The sequence below is a fragment of the Malurus melanocephalus genome, unplaced genomic scaffold (genome assembly GCF_030028575.1).
Source record: "Malurus melanocephalus ecotype Western Australia unplaced genomic scaffold, MMel_1.1 scaffold_555, whole genome shotgun sequence".
Taxonomy (NCBI): Eukaryota; Metazoa; Chordata; class Aves; order Passeriformes; family Maluridae; genus Malurus; species Malurus melanocephalus.
In genome coordinates this window covers 17,864-45,445 of record NW_026623787.1, presented here as the reverse complement: position 1 = coordinate 45,445, position 27,582 = coordinate 17,864, and the positions used below count along the sequence as shown (strand labels likewise).

The 27,582-nt window shown below is 38.5% G+C and overlaps 1 protein-coding gene across 1 annotated transcript in view; it reads right to left on the bottom strand.

Moving 5' to 3' along the window:
• The window catches only part of RNGTT (RNA guanylyltransferase and 5'-phosphatase), a 168,717-nt gene extending 143,305 nt beyond the window's left edge, over positions 1 to 25,412 (bottom strand). Inside the window, exons 1-8 of the mRNA XM_057382214.1 lie at positions 25,206 to 25,412; positions 19,445 to 19,554; positions 14,420 to 14,523; positions 14,201 to 14,289; positions 10,211 to 10,286; positions 6,839 to 7,088; positions 1,029 to 1,138; positions 170 to 271 (exon numbers count right to left, since the gene is read on the bottom strand). Coding sequence (XP_057238197.1) covers positions 170 to 271; positions 1,029 to 1,138; positions 6,839 to 7,088; positions 10,211 to 10,286; positions 14,201 to 14,289; positions 14,420 to 14,523; positions 19,445 to 19,554; positions 25,206 to 25,269 — 905 coding nt within the window. The 5' untranslated portion in view covers positions 25,270 to 25,412. The remainder of the gene's footprint in view (positions 1 to 169; positions 272 to 1,028; positions 1,139 to 6,838; positions 7,089 to 10,210; positions 10,287 to 14,200; positions 14,290 to 14,419; positions 14,524 to 19,444; positions 19,555 to 25,205) is intronic.
• Positions 25,413 to 27,582: the final 2,170 nt, after the last annotated feature.

Genomic DNA, 27,582 nt, shown 5'->3' with positions numbered 1-27,582 from the left:
CCACAAACTTCAGTAAATGTTGGGCACCAAGACAGAATAAAAATTAATCTCTGGAGCCAGTTTTGTTGTTGTGATTTGTCCTTTGCAAAAGGAAATTCACTTTCCTGAGAAAATACAAACTGTCTACCCAATTTACTGCRTGTTGCTTTTTCACTTAAAATGAACTTACCGGGTGCCGTCTGCTTTCCAGCTAACTTTGTATGGCTTCTGCTCCAAAAATTTAATATTTTGCTTGTCCATGGAAACAGGCTGGGCTCCAGGGAATCCAGTCCTTAAAAAAAAAACATGTTTATTAATGKTTCTGCAATAAATAGTCACCCAAAGAAATACATTTTTTACATCAGGCTGAAGTCACACCTTGTACCAGACTTGTTGCAAGGTTAACTCTGAGTTAGAACATCTTCTCCGATAAAGTATTTTGCAAGAGAAGTCAAAAGTCTGATAAGAACAAGATTATTTTCTTATGACAAAACACTAAATTATGTAGAATTTCAACATTTTAACTTTGTAGAAAGAGATGTTTGAGTCCAAAATTACAGGCACTATAAGTATAAACAAATTAAGAAGCAGTGTGGATCACCAACTTTGGAAAGAAAAAGTTCAGAATCAGAGACATTAAAAAACATTTTCATTAAAATTGAACACAAATCCAAGTTGGCTATAAAAACAAGTATTATACCTCTATACTGAAGTAATAGCATTGGTATAAATAAATCTACTGCTTGAGAAAGAACTAAATTTTACACAAATAACTGGACTAGGCTTCATCTGGAATTTGAACAGCAACATTTGTTTATCTCAATGGAAAAGCAGTTCCAGAATCTTGTTTCTTAACATCAAAAATTGATCATTCCATTTCATAGTACAGTGCAAGATTTTCACTGCCAAGTGTGTTTGAGGCTTTTTTTTATAAACAGTCCATCCAAAAATGGTCACCTTTTTTCTCACTTTTACAATGAGCTGTTTTATTCTGCAAAATATAACACTTCATTCTAGATAGTATAAATAAGTTCTAAATATTCTCATACCCGTCCCATCCACAGAACTGCTGACACTTTTGCTGTATTCCTCCTAACTTTGGTTGCGTTGTCACCTGGGTTACACATTTAACTGTTATTCCTTCCAAGAAAATTGCACCCTAAAAGTAAACAAATTATTAAAAAAGCGAGTATTAAAGCCTTCATAAAATCAGATCAGAATATGTCAATACAAGATTAAGTCTGTTTACACAACCCTCTAGAGCAATACTAGGTTAAATATTCCTTGAAGATTTACTCCCAAATGCCAAGATATTTTAGCTGAGCTTCACCAGGAAACTCACAGGTGAGCCATAATACAAACCCAGGAACTGAAATGAGTTATTTATGAGGAAAAAATGTAGTTAAAAAAATGCAATAGTAAGGGATAGCTATTACTTAGATGCTTATACTACTTAGCGAATACTCTCCAGAAAGTTAATTGAGGACAAWCTTCTCAACAAGAAAAAATATAAACAGCAGRTTTGAAACAAAATATTTAGGAAAAYRTATTTTCATAATTTTTTTCTCAATCTCAACTAGGTTATTAAAGTAGAGTTGCTATCCTGAATGCCCCAGAAAMGCCTATGTAGAGATGAAAAATAAAACCACCCTGAAAATAAAACTCTAAAATAACTTGTGCATTCTAGAAAAAGTTTGATGCCAAGAGAAATAAAAACAATTCCTGCATAACAGAGTGCATGAAGGTCATTAGTTCTACAAAACTACAAAATTAAATTTTCTATGGAGATCTCAAATGAACCAGACTTATTTCAACAGCATCTCAAATAAATTTTCAATGCACACTAAGAAGATCAAACCATGACTATTTACCTGTTGAGCTCTGACTCCTGCATGTGAAGATACAAGCATTTCCTATCTGTTCTCTAAAACACTTGAAACTARCTTTAACAAATCCAACTGCATACTGTTGATGAAAGGAACTTTTTTTCCTCCTTTTACTTTCCACATACCATGGCACTTATCTGTTCTACCCTTGAGCAAGTCTAGAAACAAATTTGGCAAAAATAACATCATAAATTGGTAACTTTCTGCCAAAATAGTATCCTAAACTAGCTCACCATAGGATAAGTCAGCACTAGTGCCAGCACAAGGGAAACAGAAGGAACACAAGGAGTGCAGGGAAAGCAGGACCACAGTTTTCAGTATAAGTTGCAGTTAGTTAAGATTGGCTCAGTCACATCACCAAATCATATTCTGAGAACAGAACATCATAAAGAAATATACTGGYTCACAACCTAATTACATTGAGCTCCACAGACTTTTAGTGTGTCACTCACCCCATACCATTTACATGGGCACCAGCAGGTGCAACAGCACGCAGGAGAGCGGGTGAGCAAGGCAGACAGCTACTCGTGCCTGGCCAGCACATTGTCTGAATTCTGATAAGTGGTGAAGAGCACCAGAAAATATAGGAAAATGGCTGTGCCTCGCTTCTGTGAACAACAGCAGAGCCCAATGGCAGTATGACTGCTAAGATTGAAGCAATACACTAAGAACGGGAAAGATTTTCCAGAAAAGAAAAAGCAATAAATACAAAATACGTGCTTGCCATTTGAAAGTGTTTCTTGCAGATTATCTGCTCTAAGTATAATCACTAGCTAAGGCACAGCACTATGAAAACAAGGTGAGTCACTTGGGCATTCGTGCTTGGCTAACTTAGCACTCCAGGTTTCATGAGGACATTCYTTGGATAAGGTGCTAAAGCTGAGCCAGACCCATGCAGTTTCTACACTGCTGCTCAGCTAACAACACCTGTGGAAACAGGACAGTGGAGAACATGGTGCAGAGACTGGAGAACTCAGATCTCCAGCAGCACAYCAAGTCCTCAGCACTGACATTAAACCAAGGGTTGTAAGCCCTAAAGGATACAAGGAAACTACATGCATTTAATATCTACACTCTGCAAAACCTTCACACAGCTGTACTAATCAAGCTTGCCCTACTTGCCATGAATTTCTCCACCCATCATTCAGCTTAAGGAGAAGTGKCAATGTATGTCATCCATTGCTTGAGATCCTAAACACCATCTGGAAGAGTGGGTGAGTAAGAATGGCCCCACAAACCCTCCTGACCATAGTGGCTATCACCAGGCCTGGGTGAGAGCCATCTCAGACCTGACTGAGTGCCAATATGTTCAGGGACTGCCTCCCAGAAGACAAGAAACATTCCAAAACATGTCAGATGACACCTCTTCTAAAATGAAGGAAGTGAGAGACAGGGAGTTAYACTGGTCAGCTTAGATTTGATACCTAAAAACACAGGACCAAATCACAGTAACTGCCTCTTGGCATGTAGGAGCAAAAAAAGAAAGAACAAAATCATAATGACTGTCACTCAGTAGCAAGGGTGTTCAACTAAACATTTGGGTTTCATAATAAAACAGGCTTCACAGAACTGGAATTGCTTGCATTTGCCTTGKTTTGTCTTTTGTTTGCTTATCTTGTCCTCACAGAGGAATTCAGAAAACATGGGGTAGATAAAACAAGGACAACCTGTTTCAAAACCAGGTTCAGAGGAGTTAGCATTTCACTAACAAAATGGAAGTATATATTGAGAATAATCTGCAAGGTCTGGTTTAGGGAAAAGATAAACTAATTTATTTCTGCTAAACTTCCTGTTAGTTAAAAAATAACATTCTTATTTTTGTGACATCTGTGACTTTAGTAACAGGCAAATAGACTGGGATGGTAGCTTAAGATTCAGTGTTACCCTTAATTCTAAAAATGGGCTGGAAACAACACTGTGCAATCCAGTATAAACAAAGTTCTACATTTACACTTAATAATGGATAAGAAATTATACAAACACACACTGGTAGATAATTAGAGAAAAAGACATGGAAGCAGCAAGAGACCAAACGCTGAATTAGTATTGTTCTGCCCTGTAAAAGGCAATTATGTTGAGATATATAAACAGAAATATTAGCCTTAAGACATGTGAAATTAATTTCTCCCTATTAAGCCTTACTAGGATGGCCTCAACTAGAGGCTTGCATTCAATTATAGGCACCACAGCGTCAGGAAAACATGAGTCAACATGACAGAATACAAAGAATAACAAGAAAGGTCAGTAGCACATAAAAATATGGACTMTAAGGAAAAAGTGAACAAATAAGCATTTAACATGGAGAAGGAAATTATACTCAAGTACATAAAATGGTGCTACCAAATCAAAAAATAGTACTCTTCCCACATCCATCTAGATGCCCACAGGAACAATAAGTACAAGGCTTAAACTTAGCACRAGAGAGTTGGTTAGGCAGAAAAAACCCAAGTCACTAATATTTAGAATCAATGTAGCTTGACAGTTAACTAATAAATATTAYCCTTTCTATGTCAAATCGGTTTAATCACTTCCCTCTGTCTCACAGACAACCACAAGACCCTTGCACTCAAAATCATGAACAAAWTCATAAACAGCCACCATCTCTTCCAGACTGTTTARGATGTCACCATTCATTTTAGAAGCACTGCACCTCACACCTTSTAATATGAAACTTATTGGGACTACAAGAGACAACATTCCTTAATAAACACTAAAAGTTCCATTTGACCCATAAAAGATTTGTGTAATTCTGGCTCAGAATGATAACTTTTTGTTCAATTTGAAAAAGCAAGTATTTTTTTTGTGAAGTGAGATTCTAAGTGTCAGTTAATAATGTCACTTCAATGCTACAATCAATACTGCATGCACCAAGTCAAAATATGTTTGGATTTCCTGTGTGGTACCTCTGACTGCAGTAAGCAGATTTCCTGGTACCTGTCAACTTTCTTCAGGTGATGACAAAGGAAACTGAAATGGCTTTATGTTCTGTTTGCTCCTATACTTTGYGTTGTGTAGGAAAGAAAGGCTGTCAAGACTTTTTGATATCAAAATATGGAAGTTTTAATGAAAAATGTTGCAGTAAAGTTTCTCACATCAAAGACAGAGTTTCTGAAATGGACAGCATACTAACTTCATGTCACAGACTAGCTAGCAGCTGTTTCTCACTATTCATTATCCAAGATGCWTGGCAGCTGTCTCCTCTCCACTACTAAACTTTTCTTCTGTCTCCAGAGATTTGGGTCAAAATGAAAAAAAAAACAGAACATTGCTATCACTACAGCTACCTCTATTTTTACACTGCCTACTCCTGGTCTTTATGCATCAGAAAGGTGAAAATTCCTGCTGCAGGAAACCAACATCATGCTGAAAATTCAGCCCTTCAGACAGTAAAATAARAATATCTGAGCAAGAGGTATTTACCTGATACTCACTCCCCTTGTAGATCTCATATTTACAAGGAATCACAAACAGACTGTATCCATCTCTACTGAGTTAAGAAGCAGTCCCATCTGCCAGCCAAGAACCATGGTAAAGAATTCTGCCCGTTCCTCCTCTTCGTGTCAAAGAATGTTCCTTCAGAGCTGCAAAACTGAATTATACGAATATGCATATTAAGTAGATGATTCTTTCTTTCACAAATTATCTAACTCATCATTAACTTTTAGTTATTAATATGCTTATTCGTATAATTTAGCTTCCAGCTTTCAACAAAACTATGGTGGCAGATAGGAAAATGCCTAGGAAGCCAGTATCATTCAGGTTAAATAGACCAGTTGAGTTTTATACTTGATGAAAAGAGGCTGTCATTATAATTCATCATAACACCTCAGTTCTTAATGCTTCAAAAGGCACATCAAAAAAACAACTTTAACATTCCAGCCCCACAAAAAATATTTAGATATCAATGTTTTACTGCAAGGCTAATAGAGGAAGTAGCCATACCCCTGAATATCCTTTTACCATGTTTTTTTTACTGTGTGGGAAATTTTTTATCCCAGATGAGGGACAATTTGAAAGTTTTCAAAGTTAATCTTGCTTGTTTAGACTAGATTTCATACTCCTTTCAGGCTAAGATTTTCCATACTCCACCTGTAAACCACGTTGACCAGCCGCAGTAACAACAAAACGCTTTTTCTGCAGCATATTTCAATATAAGGATTTCCAAGTGTTTGCAAACACACCTCAGCACACAAGTAAAATAATTCAGTATTATGAAAAAAAAAATCTATTTCTGCACTCAGCAATATTCTAGCCTACTTCATTTGCAAATAAAAAAGAGAGTCAGGAATTTGAAGASAACTGAGCCATTAGTCTTCAGATGATACAAACATACTATTTGTACTTGATATTAGTTCCATTCTGTGGTAACTACAGTAACTTATTTCATCAGAATTATGCAGATGTATGTCAAAAATCACAATAAGTGATCAGCCATATTTCTTATAATTATACAGATAAAACAGATTTGAACAAAATATGATTTCAGAGCTGCCTTGGGTTTTTTAAACTCATATTGGTTTTTGCTAATCCAATTCTCAATCCTACAAAACTTCCCAAAGTAAGACTATTTACCAAAACAAGCACTGAATTAAAAAAATTCTGAATTTCATCCACATGACTACAAAAAATAAGAGCTGTTTCTACCCAACTCTATTAACATTTCATCTCTAAAGACAGACTGAATAATTTAGAAGCATTTTATTATCTCAAAAAACTGTTATATTAGAATGTTTTTAAGTCATTTTTACAACTGTAACAGTTGAGGTGCTCAGTGCTAAAGTTCAAGGTTCACATAGGAAATATGAAAAAGTTTACAATGGATCTACAGTTTTTTTCCAGCTAGAGATAATGCTTCCAGTCCCCATTTGCAAGAGCAGTGACACTTGTATAGCATTATGATGAGGTAACTGATGGGCATGAGGTTATGATATTATGTTTAGCAATTAGAATATTAAGTTCCAAATCAAAATTACCAGTTTTAGGCGTTCTTTTCTCCTCTTGCCAAAGGAAGAGCTTGATGATCCAGGTTCTGATTCTTGCCCTCCAGGTTTACCATTATCATCATCCTCCTCTTCATCATCATCAAAGCACCATTCTGGAAGCTCTGGTGGTGATGGTGCATCATCTTCATCACCATAACGACGAAATAATTCCTTCAAATAGTCACCTTTATAAATACCTGGTGGTCTAGCTTGAGCAAAAGTAGCCACAGCAGCCTCAATACTGTCAAAAAAAAACAACTGAAAATCACTCTGGATGCTTAATTTACATGTATTAGTCATGTCATGCTTTACCAAACGTAAGAATTATTGTGACTGAGAATCAATAAAAATTCTAAAGTGGAAATTGCAGAAACATTCCTTATATTTGAAAGTCCATGCTTAGATCAGTCTGGTAACACTTGCTCTTGCACAAGATTCTGTATAACTTTGAAGGCACTGCCAATGTTCTCAAGTAACTGCAGCTCAGGCTGCTTCAAATCCTTATTATAGCTCATAGTAGTCTGCTGATCACCCAGATAAAACTTTCATTATTGCTACAGAGAAGGAATGGGTGACATGCAGGTAAATACCTGAGAACTAATGAGGACAAAAATGACCAAAGAAACATATCAAAAAACTTAATGAAGAAAAATGCAAATGTTCAAATTCAAATATGGCTATATTTTTCTATCCTAAGAATTATCTTTCCTCTCATTAGACATTTTGCCATCACACTGATAAAACTCATCCTAATCTTTTAAAATAACTTCTCTTTCCAGAAGTTTCTCGTAAGAGCACAGTAATTTAGAAGCCTTTTACTATGCAGCTAACATTTACTCTTATGTGCTCAAATAAATTGAAGGCTGGATCACAAAAAAAAATCCAACCTAACAGCCATGCATATTTAACAGCCAACTGAAAAACTCTCCAAAATATACAATAGTGAGCACAGCACAAGGGTTTTATTGTTACTATTTTTATAGATCCTATGAAAATGTTTAACAAAAAACATTGGACATAATCCTCTCTTCCATTTATCACGGCTGTGCAGAGTAGTAATGTTCCATGGATCAAGATCTAGAAATTCTGCTAAATAAAAGAGAGGAGAAACCACAAAAAGTAGATAAATGCTCTTGTTAGGCTTCTTGACAGGCACATGCCTTAAAACTGAAAAACAAAGCACATACCCTGTGACTTTTTTTTTCAGATATTTAATTCAAAATGCATTTTTTGTTTGAGCTGTACAGCATTGAAGTAGCCTGAGAACTTTATAAGGTAAATTTCCCAGAATAGACAGAAACAGGGTCTAAGAACCAGTAAGTTTGATTCGCTCTTCTGATCTTCACAAGAGGAGAAAACAAGACGTTTTCCAAAGTGAGACTATCACATGGCCTCATTTCAAAAATGACATTTAAGAGTCTGAGTTACTTAGAAGAACCTTTCTTCTCCATTATGTTTTCTARGGCTCCTACTTTTCTTTCTCACAAGGCATTTTTTCTTCGCTATCTTTCTTAAATTGTTTCACATCTTCTGTAATGAATGCTACTGAAAGGTCAAAACAAACAAAAAGCGATGGAGTCTGAAAAATGCTCAAATTTGTCTCTGATGAGGTTAGAGAAACTCTGTAATCTTCTGGCATAGATGGCAATGAAAGCCAAAAGAGGTGGCAGAGATTTCAAGTACAGAAACCTAGCTGAAAGAAAACAATTTTCCAAGTTCCAGAAACACAGCAGTCTTTGGAATAAATGAGTTATTGAAAAGAGAATCAAGTAAGATTTCTCACCACAAGCTGAAGAGATTTCAGGCCCTTCTTTAAATTAGCTACGAAATACATCCGAGTGTAAACAACCCATCAGCAACACTCCTACATCATGTGCTTAAGGAATGAATACGGATGGATTTTTCCATCAGGAAGATCTTATTTCCTCATTAGCAAGTAACAGTGCCTCGTTTTAAAGAATGATACAGCAAATTAGATTTATCTTGAGACAGTGCTCAGCATTAACTAGCATCTTGCCAAAATAGTTTCTTTTGCTGTGGATGTTTTTCCCTACCAGGTGATATCTAGATGTTTTATTTAAAAAAATCTGACAGAGATGAACAAACTTGATAAAATCAACTACCTGAAGCAAAAAAAAAAAAAGACATGGTTGTTAAATTTCAAGGTTTTTCCCACCAAGGTTTGCAAATAAAGAGGCCGCATAAAAGCAGATCCAAATAGATTCAAGTGCTTTTCCTCTTCAGAACAAAGGATCAATTCTAATTATTGCATGCTACTTTTTAGTTGTTCAATTAAAAGAATACAATTTTTTTAATTCATGGGAACAACTAGAATCATACCATAAAGACTGTGTCTCTGTGTCTACTTCCAATACCCAGCTAGGATCCTGCAAAGACTCAGCCACCCACTCCTAAAGGTGTTCTGTCTCCATAACCCCAATATCTTTATTCCAAACTTACTAACAGACAGCAATGACCTAGTTCTTTGCAAACAGCTTGCATGTGTGTGCTAAGCATTATAACTGTATGTCCAGTCACAGGAAAAAGCTGCAACAGAAGCAGAATTTCTTCACTTGAAGGCCCATATACAAGAAAAACCATCAGAATGCTTGTCAAAACATGACTTTCACAGGACCCTGTCAAGAATGAAATAGCATTTTGTAAATAATACCAAACATGTAAAAGTTATGTCCACTAGGATGGTAGGGGAATTGTTTGGGTTTTGGGGTTTCTTTTTACACTAAGGTTATCTGAAAAAGTTAATTGCTCTATGTGAAGGCACCAACATTTTTAAAAGACAGAAAAACTGGGTGAGTCTGTATAGAAGCATGCTGTAGACTTTAGTCAAAAAACAAGCTGGAAACAAGGACTTTGCTCCCAATCCTTCAGAACTAAGTATGCTGCTCTGCTGTTACTCTAGCTAATCTCTTCAGATCTCAGGAAAACAAAAAAAAAAAAAAAACCAACCAAAAAAACCACACACATGCAAACCTACATGAAAAAGATGAAAAAGTAAGGGAAATAATCTTTCAGGAATCTCTGAACTCTACATTCTTGCTTAAAATACAGAACGTATCACAGGAAAGAGACATAATATAATATATACACTGCTAAAGGCCCACAYACAGCAGGTACAGCTGACTTTTGACCTAGCAGCCCTGGAATTCTTGACTGCAACARGCTAAGCTACCAAGAAATGACATGAAAAATGTTAATATGGGCTGTTTGCTCAAGATTATTAGGTTGTTATAAAACAACAAATAGCGAATACATTAGGATGGCTGTCAAGACAGTGAGTGAACCACACTGAAGAACCCTTTGGCCACATTCCACAAATCCCCAGGAACTAACACTCAAAGTTACCTCCAGTCCAACTTCTCGACCAAAAAGGCACAAATCAAAAATCCAGTTCTATTGAAACCATGTGTACAATGGACACCTAGAAAAGACAAGAAAAGAGCATAATCACTTGCAAGTGGTTTTAATAAACATATTTMGTGTCAAAAGTGTGGGTTTGGATCCTTTCACCTTCATCTGTAACATTAAAGGGTTATCTCCCTTYCCATCACAGCAGAACAGACCACGTAAGGCACATAAGCCTGAAAGGCAATTTATTACATTCTTTCTGCAAATTAGCAGCAGCAGGGGTATAGGATACTTCAGTTTATCCCAATCAAGAGCACTACCTTAATACGATTGAAATAAGACTAATACAGATAAGATTCACAAATCTGCTCAAATGCTTTTTAGAAGGCAATATAATCAAATTCATTAATTGTGCTTTTAGTGCATTCASCAAGCATGACATTCATTTCATACYACCAGGTAAAACATCTTATCTAGATAACCTTACCTCAAAATTGAAAGCAATGCCAATAGATCACAAATCTATCTCAAATTATTACCATGCTAAGACCAGACTTACTAATTTTGAAAAAGAACCAACCAAAAGAAAGACTACACAACAGTATAATCACTTTGAATTACTTATCTTTACAATGTGAGAAAAAAAGAATTAAGACTTCAGTCTCTATTTTACTGAACTCATCCCCCAGTGAAAGGAGGGATACACTGGCAAATGAATTGCCTTTTTTTTTTTTTTTTTTCTCTCAAGGCAACAGCACCATCTAGTGATAAGAAGACCAGCCTGAAAATTTGTGTTATTAGAAACGTCATTAAGGATTCCGGCAAGATGTTGTCTCTTCCTCCTACTTCATTTTAATTTATAAATATAATCAAAGTTTCCACTAACAGCAAAAGCAATTATTCCTACCATTTTTTAGTTGTTACCATAGAATCATAGAATTGTCTAGGTTGGAAAAGACTCTTTAGTTCATTGAATCCAACCGTTAACCCAGTACTGCCAAGTCCACCACTAAGCCAAGTCCACCACACGTCTCTAAGTGCCACATCTACACAGCTTTTAAATACCTCCAGGGATGGGGACCCAGACACTTCCCTGCACAGTCTGTTCCAGTGCTTGACAACTTCACCTTCTGGTAAAGAAATCTTTCCTAATGTCCATAACCTCCCTGGCGTAACTTAAGGCCATTTCCTCTTGTTCTGTCACTGGCTGCCTGAGGTAAGAGACCAACCCCCACCTGGCTACGATCTCCTTCCAGGAAGTTGTAGAGAGTGACAAGATCACCCTGAGCCTCCTTTTCTCCAGGCTAAACAATCCCAGCTCCCTCAGCCACTCCTAGTAAGACTTGTGCTCCTTCACCAGCTCCATTGACCTTCTCTGGGCACACTACGGCATGTCAATGCCTGAGCACCAGTGCCAATACTGAGGGACAATCACTTCCTAGTCCTGCTGGACGCTGACCTTCTTTGCCACCTGAGCCCACTGATGGCTCATGGTCAGCAGAACAGCATATCCAGGTGCTTTTCTGCCAGGCACCTTTCCAGCTGCTCTTCCTGAAGYCTGTAGTGTCACCTGGGATTGTTGTGACTCAAAGTGCAAGATCTGGCACCCAAAACCATGAAGCAAGCCACTTCAGCTTTCATTCAGTTCCTCATTATCACAGCTAGTAAAGTAAAGTTAGCAACAATTCACTTGCCATGTAGTCAAACAAAATGTGAATATCTAACTTTTTTCTTTACACTCTTCTACACTTAAAATATAGTTTTTTTCAGCTGGAGAACCAAAAATTACCTACAAAAAGTAGACTGATGAAAAATAAAAAAATCAACCCAACTTTAAGTGGGTAAAAAGATGTATCAACTGTAAGAGGATTGGGTTTTCTGCCTTCCCCACCAAGCTTCCCTTCATAATAAAGCAAGGCAAAAATTACTAGGAATTTTTAAAATTAATTTCTAACCATCTAAAAACACTAAAAGCTGTTTAAATTGCATCAAAATAAATCAATTTTAGCTCCCTTGTATAATTTATTCCTAGCAATCATTTCTCTTTTGTTTTCTGCTGAAGCAAAATTTTTGCATGTCACTTCCTTAAGGTTGGCAGGCATGCTCCTGTCCTTCATGCTGCAAAAATAAAGTTTCCTTCCTGTATTATTCCAGATGAATTGAAAATTTTGATCACTTATCATTCACATTTCAGTCTCTTTTCATATCTAATCTTGACACTGAGAACAAAATTGCACACAATAGCTATCACTAACTCCTGCAGCTCTTACTGCTGCCGAGAAGGTTAAGTCAATAATTTCATAAACATGACAAAGATAAGAAGCATCTCAGTATGACACCAATGACTTGGAAGAGAAAGATCACACAGAGTGCAGTATTATCACTGCTGTGGACTGCTTTCACTTTTGATAAAAAACATCCTCCCCACTAGTCTTTCTGATGCTCTGTCAGAGGAAACAAGTATCAAAAACGAGAAATTTCAGTAATTCACAGAAGGGAAACGGAATATTCCAACATTTCTCTTTTACTATAAAAGCCTACACAACTTGTTACTCAAAAGTTAAATCAACATACTATTTTCTCCTTGACTCTTTCTAATTGACCTTTTCCACCAAAAGGGGTGAAACACCTAAATAATGGAAAAACATTCCAAAGTTCATCGAAGCTAAACCGTCAGTGACTCAACACTAAAAATGGCATTTTGTAAGTTGAAATATCAGCTAAATGGGTCTGGTATCCATATAAAATGCTGACTATAACCACCATTTCAAGTTCTAAAATACTATTGGAGGAGCAAGTGGAAGAACTGCAAAAGAGTGAAAACGAGGAATTGCTAAAAGAAGGTAACTGCGATCAGTCACCAACAATATCTTAGATCTGTTTTTAAATACTGTTGGTGACTGGTCCCACTCACTCCCATTTAGTTGTTCCTTATTTTTTAGTCCACAGAGTTGTGTTAGAGTTCAGAGAAGAGCACACAGGTTTCTGTGCTGGCTTCAGCTGGGATAGAGTTAATTTTCTTCACAGCAGCTATAACGGTGCTGTGTTCAGGAKAGTCCTGAGGAAGCTGCTTTAGCTGGCCCAGTTCTAAAGAAAGGCAACTAAGTAGCTGATTTCCACAAGTCCCTTCCAACAACTTCAGCTATCCTACCATAATTCTGGATGAATCCTAAACTACATGAGCATACCAGCTTTGTTTACCAAGTTCTTAGCAATGACACTGCACAAACAACTGCTCCATATATCCCTAAGTCACAGACACTCAGATTGAAGAAGGCTGCAAAATTATCACCAAGAAGATTGAGGACGACACCCATTCTGAGTCTGAAGCTCACCTGCAAAGTAATTTCTTGTCTCTGATAGTTTGCAGAAAGGTGAACATTATTATGATTAAAAAAATCAGAGTAAAATAGTTTTAACTAAAACTAGACTGGAAGCAAATTAAACTGAGGACTTATTTCTCTCTGGGTAAAAAAATAAAAGAATGCTTAGACCATTCAAATATTCACTGCAAAACAGCATACCACAGAAGAAAGACTTAGCCCAGTATCTACTACCAGGTTTGTGAGACTTGCTAAAGAATCTCTGATAATTTAGTTTCCAAATATGACTTCAAGCAAACCAGATCACCAAATGTCAAAACAACACTAACTTGCATTTGTTATGCATTTGTTATTGTTAATCAGCAATACAGAATTTACAAAACCATAGTGCAAATATCATCTATTTGTAGACAGCTCTTGGGCCTGTGTAATTTTCTGCATTAAGTCAACAGCTGTTATCAAACTGATGAATGCAGAAACATACCAGTTTGTGTAAAAAAAAATTAGTTTCACAGCAAAAGCAATTAAATTTATAAATTTATATATGCATAAACAATGTACTGAGGAAATTCCTTAGCTCAGACTTCGAAGAATAAAAGACCACAGTTATGAGCACATATGAAATAAACAAATAGTAAAAACTAATGATGGGTATAAGATGTACCTATAAGCTCAGAAGGATTCTTATCACTGAAGTGTTCGCATACACGGATAAATGTTTCTGTGTTCTCAGGTGTAGGACACTCACCGTGCCTGAAAAACACAAGAACACACAGATTAGGAGACACCTGGGGAAAGGGAAGAAGAGAAAAAGAAACAATTTCTTCAGTGCCATCTTTCAAATTAAAAGCCAAAGAATAATTAAAAAGTGCACACAACTTACCCTTTACACTGGAGCTTTATATATTTAATTCCCTCTTTCTCTATATCATTTCTGTCATAGAATCTAGTGGTGTTGGTCAAGTCTACCAGCAAACCCATTTTAACCTAAAAAAACAAAAAAAAATTAAAAATAAATTTATGTCTGTAGTTCAAATACCAGTGCACGAACACTAAATGGCTAAAAATATAATAATTAAAAGCAACCATAGGCTACATTTGTAAGTTTAAAAATTATTAAATATTGCACATTTGTAAAATCTGGGTTTTACCACTATTACAGACATCTGTATTTATTTGTGAAAGTTGGTGTCTAAATTAGCACTAGCCATCAGTTGAAAACTTCAGTTTGCTCCAACTAATGATTCTAAATAAGAAAGATCAGCTAACAGCAAGAAAGTCAGGTAAAAAAATTACTTGCAGATGCTAAAAAGACAAACAAGATGGAATCAAGTGCTCTTATGCAAAGTAAAAATTACTAAACACTGGCACAGTGAAAGTACYGTAAGAAAAATTAACTACTGAAACTTACATATAAGTACACTCTCAGAAAAAAAAAACAAACTTMTTTTAATTTACCTACCTATTAATAATGCAAAACAATGCAAAACAATGAACACATTTTCAAGTTTAAAATTAATTAAAATCATTAAATTCTTAGAAACATCTTATTTAAAGTTAAAATGTAAAACAGCTTCAGATATTCAAAGATGCTGTCAGCAGTTAGGGTGGCAGTGTCAACCATTCAGATGTTAGAGCATACCTGAATCCAGGATGCCTTGCCCACTCTACCCTAATATGTCCCCTTGTGCATTAACTTATTTTTTAGTGTTTGTTTTTATAGCTGTAAAATAGGTCTTTCAAAGAGCCTTGTAGCAGTTACTATGTTTTTTAAAAGAACAATGGAAAGCAGAAACTCCACTGGGTGGCACAAAATGCAGAGAGTATCAAAGTATATCCCAATGGTCCTTGTTCCAAAAAAAATTTCCAACAAACCTACCAGTATGACGGCACAGAAACAGCTCACTAACATACCTGTGCAAAGAACGTATTCCTGGTTTCCTGTCTTTTAAGTGTAAGCAATTGCTTTTGGTCAAAAAGCTAAATGTCATGATTTCAAGCAGGACCAACAGACTGCAATAATTTAACAGTGCAGTTGGAAGAATTACAAAGTAAAACACCATTTCTACATAAAAAGGAAAGGAAAAATCCAATTATAACTAGAACACAATTCAGAAACACATGTTTCACATATTGTCTAGTAGACCCCTAAAGGAAAATCTCCAATTATCTACAGAGATAGCTCTCCATGGTATCCAAAGTTCTGATTAAATACTTTTGTAATATTTATATATTTTTATATTACTTTTATTTATCAAATATCAAAAAGCATCATGACATTATGTGAACAGCATTAAACCTTCTAAAGTAATGTCCAGAACTGTTCTGAATTTCTCATTGTCAACTTTGCATATTGTATTCAGAATATTTTATTTACTCTTACTACTGTCTTTTGCAGAAATACAAAATACCTCAAGTATCAGGACCTTTTTCTTGCATTTCTTATTTGAGGAAAATAGTTTAGATCAGTGATTGAATGTATCTGTAAAAATAATAATGTGGCTGAAAATTGGTAAGTAGTTTTCCTAATTGAAATTCTGTAACTTGAGCATGTTAATTACCCAAATGTTCTTCTGAGTTAACTAATGTCCTAGCTCTTTSTGACAGAAATAAATCTGCCTGTATAAAGCATGAACTGTACTAACCTACCTGCTCAAGAATTAAAAAAAAAWTTAAAATAATATTCAGACTGTCACCAATTGGTCCTGCAATTCGTTGATGAGAACATTAAGATGAGAACATCAACAATCAGAAGAAAAACGGGATGCCATGGTAAATCAAATCAGTTTCTAACATTCAGATGATCAGCAACCAGCTCCATGGGAAAAGGAATCACACAGGAAGCTTGTTAGAGACAGTTCCACCCAGATAGAAGTTGTCTTAAATGCTGAACCAGTACCTGGTAATCTGTGGTAACAGTAATCTCTCTATTGCAAAAGTCCAGGTGTAAAAGTTTCTGCTGAAGTTTGCTGAGCTAATATATATGGATTTAAGYAATAACCAAATTTCAGAAATAATTAATTCTGCAAAGTATTAGCAGTAAAACACATTGCAATAAAATTGTGAGAACCATGCAGTGAGCTACTTTTGCCTTGGGTGGGAAAATTCAGSTCTTTGAGGGCTCCTCAATTTCACATTTATTTTATTGCTGGCTTGTTGGTAAACTGCTGCTCTASAAATAGAGCACTCCAGTAACCACTACATAACTTGGCAAATAAAAAGAAATATATATTTTCAAACAGCAAACACTCATCAACAATGCCAGCATCCAATACAATGCAATAGATTTGATGAGAACAGAGAGTTTGAGAGAAATTCTATGTTTTGCTTGTTAGTCAAAATGACCAAAATATGAGTGGGGATCCTCATGCTACTGATTTGATTATCCAATTCTAATAATCTGATATCACTCAAGACATGATGATTTTGCAGCATTACAACAGAATTGATAGATGCAMCTACTGAAAATGCTACAAAGGCTCACCATGATTCTTTTTTGGTGGCAAATCAATAAGGAGGCAAGCATTTAGAAATTCTGAGTAAGGTTGTGAAGTTCCCTGTAACTTCAATACACAGAATTTTACTTTAAACCATGAGTAATATTGGTTTGGGAAAATTTCCAGGTATGCCTATCAAATCCAGTCAGAGTCAAAAATAACACAATGCATAGAAGAGGAACTCAAGTAGAATTTAGATGCACATGTCAGAGACTGAAATATTATAGTTCATGGCTTAAACATCTTTATGGAAGATTTTTGTCATTAAAACTATATAACAGACATACATCAACAAAAGCTGCACCACCAAGCCCACCCTGAATGAGTGCCCTGACTGAGGCCCCRGACTGTAAGCTGATTTGAGATAACAGTGACACTATTCTCAGGTCTGGGCTGGAGGAGAGTACTTCTGCAGGAGGATTAAGCCCAGGAACTTCGGGGTGGAGGCCACAGACCCAGGCTTATCTGCTGCCAGGTCTGCAGACTGCCCCCAACCCACGGGGGAGAGGTTTTGGGTGTGTAGCTCTGGTCGTAAGAAGTGAATGTCCATCCTCTGTTGCCCAGACCAGCTCAGCTGTGGGGCTGCCCACTCCAGGAAAGCCACATCTATGGGACATTCACAAGAGGGACAGCAGAGGGGATGTCACAGTSCAACAAAGACCTCCCTGAAGGGTTCTCCAGACCCTGTACCAGAGCACTGCACATGACACAAAATGATGCAAATGACCCAGAGCCTTGCAAGAGACCGTGTCAAATTTGCCCGTCCTTGGGGKAGGTACCTGGGCTTTCTCCCCTGGCCCAAATGTACATTAATCCAATGGATTCTATACTTTGTGGTATAGAAATATGGGACCCTCACCACCAAGAAGATCAGATGGAGGGAAGCTGCAAGACATCATTGGGACCCACAGAAGGGTGATACATTTCTACYTGATCTGTCTCTGTCACTCTCCCTGTCTCCCCCCACCTCTTTTTTCTATTTATTTCTTTCTCTTTCTTTCTCTTTGCCTCTTTTACTGTTAAATAAAACATATAAATTTTTTGGTATCAACATTCAGACTCATTTGGTTTTAATGTGATTTTGGGGAATATTTCRAACCTCAGGATTCTTTCTGTTTTGTTCACAGAGAGTTCCCTTTGCGCCTCTGTGATAAGAGCGGATCTTAACAGCACAGATGCAAGAATTCTAACATGAAAAATCCAACTGGAGAACAGGCACATATGCTTCACCGATAGTACTTTCTTATCGCATTACTGCACAGGTATTTCTACCACTGCTACCTACACTGAGCAGTTCACCATCTACTTCATAYCTAAGCCTAAACAGGATTCATAAAATGAGGCTTCCCATCTTTTAGTTGCCTAATTCTTYTGATGTTTCAGGTCTGATAGTGTTAAATAAATCCAGAATTAATTTAACCTAGATCAACAGCAAAAAATAATGAAAAAACCCACAGAAAAAACATCACTTGAATGATTCATCTTATAAGACACAATCAAAACAAATGGTGCTAAACTTCTACATAAAGTTTAATAATCAGTTAAATTAATTAGGTGGTAACCCTTTCTTAGCCTGGCAGGCTCAAAATCCCACTTTCCATGTCTCCAGATGCACTAGACTGGGCATAACACTTCAGAGACTTATATGAAAGGCTGTTCACTACCTTTATTGTCACAGTTGTCCTACAGTGCAGAACAACATGCAAACTGAAGCATACAGATGGAAATGGGCAAAACAGAGGATGAAGAACTGAGCCAGCACCAAAAGTCTCAGTGATGGATGCAATAAGGTTCAATAAGGCATAATGCTGGATCCTGTTCCTGGGTCACAGCAGGCAGGGCGACAGGCTGGGAAAGAAGTGGCTTGAGAGCTTCTCAGCAAAAAGGAAMATGGGGATTGACAGCTGGCTCAGTATCAGTCAACAGTGCTGCTCATGTGGCCAAGAAGRCCAGGGGCATCCTGGCCTGTATCAACAATAGTGTGGCCAGCAGGAGCAGGATATTGATTGTCCCCCCAATATGCGRCACTGGTGGGGCTGCACCTTGAATGCTGTGTTTAGTTCTGGACCCTTCACTTAAAAAAGGGCATTGAGGTGCTGGAAGGTGTCCAGAGAAGGGCAATAAGGCTCATGAAGGGTCTCTTAGGAGGAACAGCTAASGGAGTTGGGTTTGTTTAGTCTTGAGAATTCTAACCTGCAAGGAAGTACTTTCAGAAACCTATTAATTACAGAGAGGACCTGGAAATGTAAACAAATAAAAAAAAATTCTGTACAGATGTCCCAAACAAAGCCATTGACTTCTTTTTCCTTACATCTGAAAAGCAACACTCGAGTAACATGAATAATGAAACATGAATGAATTAAACATAATAATGAAAGCAATGTTTCAATTATTAGAAAATTTAATTTTACCTTCAGACTCTTTAAGTAGTTGGATAACATACTCGGGTGAAAACGATTTTCTTCAGCAACCTGTTCATCATATCTTGGTCCTAACATTGTCTTCAAAGGTAAAAACTTCCCTATGAAAGATAATAAAATTTTGCTATATTTTAGGCATACTCATGTATACGAACACTTACAACTTGGCAATTTCAAAGCAATATGCTGAGCACATTTAGATGTTCATCTTTAATAATAAATAATTGCAGGAATCCTACTATCAACAGTAAACTGGAATATATTTTAGTTATGAGTTCTCAGAATTCACAAGTATAAAAGTTTAAAGAAAATACAGGTCAGTCCATCTAAAACAGAATAATTTAATATTTGTAGCTAACTTTTAGTGTGATTTAAGCTGTGGAGCTACAGCACAACAGAATATAGAGAATTTAAACTCTACTATTAAAAACATGCAAATAGCATTTTAAAATGACAGTTTGTCATCCAATCATGAAAATATCAGCTTTGATTACCTGCAAATATAACATACAAGAAAGATTCCAGAAAACAATGTTATCTATCAACACTCTATATAGTCTCAAACAAGTATCTACCATCCACAAAAGAAACATTATAAACCACAAAAGACAGACAGACATGGAAATCATGAAGCTTTATACAACTGTTTAGCTCAAGATAGATGTTAGGGAGCAACRTGAGAAACATCTTCACTTTTCACTTGTCTGAGGCCATTCCAAAATTTACAGCTAAAAGGAAAGTTATTCTGTCATATAATCAACACATTAAACAATAATAAAATTAGTCACTTCAACGCGTCTGGCTGTTAGAAAAACTGTATTGCCCTCTGCCTTTTCATCCCAACAGCTACACACCCTCCATCCACCTTGGTAAAGGCTGCTGGGTTGGCTACCATTCAGTCTCTTTCTCTATTAACCCTTCCATTTTAACTTGTAATATTCTTCTGTACAGACTGATTACACAAATCCTAAATTTACATGAACTTAATGCAAAAATCTACCACCAGCCTATGTTTTGCAAAACAACATCGTGCTTTAAAGTTTTTTAACTTTGCCACTTGCCACACCCATATAATACATCTACTCATCCATTACAGAACATGAAGAATGTAACTAAACTTTTTTAGTCAAGGCACTCAATTAAGAAAAGGAGCTGCACTGACAAAAGAGACAATGCGTACATAAGACAACCACCATTGTTTACAAGATGCTGGGAAAAGAGAAGAGTTGAAGTGCCTGGAGGTTACAATTGTTTCCTGTAGCATCTGATTAGAGACTGTACAGCCGCACTGAAGATTCTCCTGTTCTCCACCTTCTGGAACAGAGAATGAACGTGCTCATTCTCTTCTTAGTAGGAGACCTTGATTTAATGTCTGATTTGCACTCTTGATTTCTTTTTGAGCAACCAAAATACATTTCTGTTCACTGACAGGAAAAGATAGACAAAGTAGTCTAGTGAGCATCCCCCTGCAACATTTGAATACCTACAGACAGCTGTGGAAGTAATGAATATTTCATATAGAGCCCATTTACTATCACATCCAAAGCTCAAACACAGATCTTTGGAAGCATTTTGGAGGTCAGATTCTATAAATTTCAGTTGCTTCTTCTCTACTGGAAAATTTGCTGTTTGGTTTTCGTACAGAAGCTTGAAAACCTTCCTTCCCTGTGTGTATATAAGCCCTTCATTATGTGTCATCAAACTACTGAAAATCTAACCTTTAACTGTAAGACAGACTTCTAAACTTTTTGAGTAATATGGTCAAATACAAATCAGGCAGTAACTCCTSTCTCTTCTACAGTTTTGCCTTACTTATGCTAAAGAAGTGATGTAGTGACAACTGATTACAACTCAGTTTAAGCCTCCATGCATAATCACTTGAAGATTAAAAAATCATATGCTGAATTAGATGATCTGACACTAACAAAGTGATATTTTACATGGRTATCAGAGCATCCTACATCATTCAAATATCTAAACTAAATTATGACACYAATAGTAACTCCTCGATAGAATTTCCAAATTAACTTCAAAGTGTTACTGGAACCCTGACAACCGATGATTACCTGCTTCCACAATTAAGTTTAAAYGTGTCAAATAGCTTTGGAAAGTGGYTATTAAAAACCATTTTCCAAATTWGTTACCTGTCTAACAGACRGTAKTTCTTTAGGCTGAAAAAYAGTTAAATTTCTAAAAATAAGAGCCCAGCATATCAGAGCACAGACATCAAGTGGAGAAATCTGAGAGAAATCAAAGTGAACAGTGTAAGACATCACATTTTCTACATGTACATGCTCGAACATTGCCACTCTTTTTATTTTCAATTTAAAATTCTAGAGCCRACCAGTGAAAAAATACTCTAAATTTAGCCTAATTTTCTGTGACATGAAGCTATCAACTCAAAACATGACATACATAATTATGCATGACCATGGTATGTTTAGATTTAGCATTGATTAGGAAGTCTAGACKGGGTAAAGTGACCATTATTAAGAGGAATTTGAATAAAATTAAATTGCAAACTCCACAAAAAAGCCCCAACATCTCCTCTAAAAAGTAACAGTTTTCTGATTCAAGAGAACTATACTGGGTGAAAGCATCCATTTCACCATCCATCACCAATACRGACCAAAACCTGACAACTAGGAAAGAGAGCAAAACATGACAATGACAATCCATCAGATTWTTCTCCCCAACTACAAGCTATAGCTCAGAAACTTCCTGAACCAGAAGCATTACCGCACATGGATGTTTCCAATAATATCTCACAGTTCTGCATGCTACATGTATGTCTAGAACTGGATTAACTAACATGAATCAGTAGAAGGAGGCTGGAAGACACTGCTGAGACACTTCCTATGTCTTTTCTTCTGTACCTTGCTAGCACTCTCCATGATAAAATTGTAACAGAAGAGGTTTTCAGCAATCATGACCTGCAGAGATGGTGTTCAAGGCAGTAAGGCTGAAACAACCTGGTCACTTCAGGTCTAAGCACTTGAAGAAAACTCTTTTCATAAAGTATATGACCAAAGTTGTACTATAATGCGATAAAAGTCARTATGTGCAATTCTGAAAAACTGCCATACCATAAAACCAGAAATTGTCAGGAAACCACCAATATTTAAAGACAACTGAAAAATAATGGGAGATGTAGATTAATTCACCTTGTCCAGGATGAAGGGTTCTGTTAACATGAATGAAGCTAATCTCACCTAAAGAAGAGTTTCAGGCCTCATTAGTATCTGTATTGAGGTCATCTAGAAATTCTAGATACCACGACCATAAGACAAGCGCATTATGATCAAACACTCGATGAACATTACTTAGCAACATTATTACTAATACACTGTAAGATGGGAACAAAGTCACATACATATGCTTAGAAATTTGATTTAAAAATTAATTAAAAATAGAATGCAACATATATGGGAGATAGTACCAACATCAATTAAACCCTAAAAACTATCTCCCATAAAACTGCTAGATGTCTTTGGATGTAAAATAGCAAAAAGGGAAAGAAGACCAATGACATAATATTGTTTCTCATAAGTTGTACACACTAAAAAACTAAAGGTCAGGCAAACACATCCTGATAAAGTAGCCAAAGAAATGAACCAAGCACTTTTGGGTTTTTTACTGTGCATTAACTTCCTGTGCATGATTGTATGGAWTGGAAAAGAATTACCTTGCAGTTCCTGAATAAACAAGCACASAAGCAGTGATGGCACAGCAGATGACACACTGATGACCCTCATTCTTGCTTACTCTAGGCTGCTGTTTCTGAGAAACCATGGCTCAAAAGRCAGACAAACAAAAGCTACAACTAACAGAGATCAAGAACTTGCTGAGAAGAAAAATGCAGAATAAAGAAACCTTAGTCTGTTTTTGTCATGGTCACAGGCTGTGGCTATCAAATCTCTCTCATTAGATACAAATAATGCATGTGGCATTGCAATGATCAGGGGAGATAACAGAAATTAACAATCCAACAGCACTGTTATTTAATTGAGACAAATTCAGAGAAGTATAAGGAAATTGAGGGAAACCATTAACCCCCAAAATGAACAACTGATGTTAAATACTGCTAAATGCCAACTAATGCATATTGATGATTATTGAAGATCAMGCCTACTGAGATGTCTCACCAGGTTCTAAATATAGCCATCAGTGTCTTCCATTTCACAATCAACTACCATCAAAAAAGTAAGATGATGTGGAAATGTGGGATGGAAAACATGGGAGTTTTAACTATTGAGCAAATCAGGGCACAATGCCAGTTAAAGCAGCACACTGAGTAGCATGTGTTGTGTCTTGAAAACATACCTTTACATTATCACAGAGACAGATACGAAAGGAGTGAAAATATTGCAGAAAAAAAAAACTGGGGGGTTGAATTGCTTGCATTATAAAGGAAAGAAGAAGATGAGAAAACTGAAAAGAGAGACATTAGTGTACTCTTATCTCATACCAGCAGAGAAAATATTAATCTGAAGTCAGTATGATAGTTAACACTCAATTAAAAATGTGTCTACCTGATATTGAAAGCACTGCCACTAGATGCCAGAAGACTAGATACAGAGTAACAACCAAGACATAACAAGAATATCCAAGCAGACRGCAACCACTGACAAGCCCTGAAATACAAGTGTCACACTGGAGTACAACACTTAAAACTCATTTTCCAGCTAAAGAGCTCAGGAACACACTGGTGACTGGAACATCACTGCCAGTCGGTGGAGTAAGAAATCGAGTAAGAAATCGACACCGATAAGACTTCAGAGACTTTAGGAAAAAAGAGAACCAAACATGGAAGAGGGTGCACAGAGGACTGGTATCACTGAATCAGTCAGGGTGGAGGGGACCACAGTGGGTCATCTGGTTCAACCTCCCTGTGCCAGCAGGGTCATCCTAGAGCTCGTGGCACAGTATCGCATCCAGACGGCTCTTGAATACCTCCAGTACACACTCCACAACCTACCCGGGCAATCTGTTCCAGTGCTCACCTGCACAGTAAAGAAGTTCTTCCTGATATTCAGGTGGAACTTCCTGTACATCAGTTTCTGCCCACTGCCTCTCGTCCTATTGCTTGACACCCCTGAGATGAGCCTGGCACCGTCTTCGTGACACTCCCGCTTCAGACATTTATACACATTATTGATACCCTCTTAGCCATCTCTTTTCGAGGCCGAATAAGCTCAGCTCCCTTAGCCTTCCCTCGTAAGAGAAATGCTCCAAGCCTCTGACCGACTTAGTAGCTCCCGCATGGCTTTCTGCATGCCTGGCTGTCGCCTCTGATCAGATACGACAAACAGGAAAAGTTTTAGTCCGAAAGTGAACCAGTGAGAAAGGACAGCCCGGCACTAAGGCTCCGGGGTGCCGGAGAGGGCCCGCAGCTCTGCAGGGGAGCCGGGGCGAGTCCGTGTCAGAGGGGGRCACCGGCCGAAGGGAGGGTGAGCCCGGCACTGAAGGCAAAGCGCTGCTGCGAGCTGGRCTTTAAGGAGAACAGCCGCCCTACAGGAGTCAGCTCCGGGACAAACACCGGCCAGGAGCTCGCGGGGGGAACACGGCACAGCCGTGGCCCCGGGACAAAGAGCCCCGGCCCGGACAGAGGGCGAGAGGCCGCGGCGGCCCCCGGCGCTGAGGGGCAGCGGCACCGGCGGGGAGCAGAGCACCGCAGGGGAGGGGRCCGCGCCCGCTGCCGCCCCACGGCCGCCCCGGGGCCGGGCAGGGCCGGACTGGGCCGGGCGCTCACCTGCCACGGGCTGTCCCCTCCTGGGGCAGTGGAGCCAGCGCGGCGGGATCTTGTTGTAGGACATGGCGGGGCCCGGGCGGCCCCGGGGGGAGGGAGGGAGGCGGGGAGGGGGCGCGGGGTGCGGGGCGGCCCCGGGGCGCTCAGCGGCCCCTCGCCCGCGGCGCCTCCATTCAGACCCGGCTCCGCCTCGGCCGCCGCCGCACACGGAGAGCCGGGAGCCGCTTCCGCTTCCGGGGCTCCGGGACCGGGGGTGGTGCCCGGCCGGGAAGAGGGGAGCGTGGGCCGGGGGCTGCTTAGCCTGGGCAGCGGGGTGGGCTGGGAAGGGGCGGGGTCACGAATTGCTACAGRCTCCTCCTCTTTGTCCAGAGAGGGGCCGCAAAGCTGGGGAAGGGCCTGGAGCACAGGTGTTTTGYGGAGCGGCTGAGGGAGCGGGGGTTGTTTACGCTGGAGAAAAGGAGGCTCAGGGGGAATCTTATCGCTCTCTGCAGCTCCCTGAAAGGAGGCTGCAGCCGGGTAGGGTTCAGCCTCTTCTCTCAGGCAGCCAGCAACAGAACAAGAGGATAAGCTGCACCAGGGGAGGTTTAGACTGGTTATTAGGAGGAATTTCTWAGGATGATACGACGTTGGAATGGSCTGTCCAGGGAAGTGGTGGAGTCACCATCCGTGGAGGCGTTTAAGGAGAGACTGGACATGTGCTGTGGTCTGGTTGAAGTTTCAGTCATAGTCCTCGATTTCAGAGGACTTTTCCAACTTGATTGATTCTGTAATTCTGACTGAGCACCTTGGAGCCTCTCGGAAATACCAGGAGCTCAGCTGGAAGCATCTGGGGAGGATCACTTGTGTCATGGGAACGGCTGGCAAAGGCTGCTGCAAATGCAGAGTTTACACAGGTCTCAGAGGAGACTGAGCAAATCCTTGAACGAGAATGTACTCCATGGTTACTGAATTAGCAGAGTGTGACAGGTTTGGGAAATGGCCTGAACTGAAAACAGCTGGAGGCGTGGACAGACATAATTCCTGTGGTTTTAGTTCTTGCCAATGGAMTATAGGCAGAAGTGGAGGTGGAAATAGGTGCATCCTTCTCCAGCTAATAGTGCAGTTTTTTCTAATCTGGATGCTACAGGTTTKATAGTGTAGCACAGATACCTCTGTCCTGGGCCCTCTGTTTCTTCTATGAAAAAGCACACCCAGGAAGGTGGCATGCAGATAGGTGTGCTTGACAAAAACTTTTGTTTCCATACAGAATGCTAGTGAAAAGTCTCCGTGGTTTTTAAGAGGTTTATTATGTGGACTCAGTTGAAGAATTGTAGCCTGGTAGTGTTTGTCCATGTGAAAGGAATATTTAAGGTGTGGCCTGGTTTAACTCTTGGGCAACTAAACCCACACAGTCCTTTGTTCTCTTCTACCTGTAGCAAGATGGGGAGAGAATCAGAAGGGTAAAAGTGAGAAAGCTCGTGGGTTGAGATAAATATAAGGAAAAATAAGGAATTGACTTACTATTGCCCATTGGCAGGCAGGTATTCGGCTGTTTCTAGGAAAGCTGAGATATTTTCATTCACAACAGTGACTTGGGAAGAAAGACACCATAAGTCCAAATGTCCCCCTCCTTCCTCTTCCCATTTTTTATTGCTGAGAACATCGTATGGTCTGGGATATCCCTTTGGTCAGTTGGGGTCAGTGTACCAGCTGTTCYAGCTGTGCCCCTGACACATTCCTCTGCAGCCCCAGCCTGCTCACTGTCAGGGCAGTGTAGYAATGATGCTGTGTAAGCCCTATTCAGCATTAGCTAAAACATTTCAATGTTCCCAACACTGCTTTGGTCACAAATGCAAAATGCAGCACCCTACAAGCTACTACAAGAAAATTAACTATCATCTCAGCCAAAGCCAATACAGGTGGCTTTGGTGAAGCATTAGGAAATRACAGCAACAGATTATTTTTGTACCTAATTTTCCAGTTACTTGTGTTTCAGTACTGCTCTGTCTGGACTTTCTGTTTTGCCATAAGCCAGGTGTGCTGCCTTTGCAAGTTAGTAGGTGCCACAGCTTTCAGAACTAACCAAAGTTGTGCATACAGATACAATAGGAAGCCCTTAGGTTCTGTGAATGCATTAAAACAGTGGAAATAATTTCAYCTGTCTAGAATTAATTACAAACTTCATTACACATTTCTCTCCTGTGTTTTAAAACTAGATTTTATGAGACATAGTTTCTTCCCTAGAATATCCTCTCATAGTAATTGAGGTATTCAGTTAAGTAGTTTGCATAACTGAGTCATTAGGTTCTCATACTGTGTTAGAAGTTTCTGAATTTTGTCTTCCAAGGCTTTTGTCATCATCAAATACCAATCTTTTCATCCTGACTAAAATTGAAAGTCT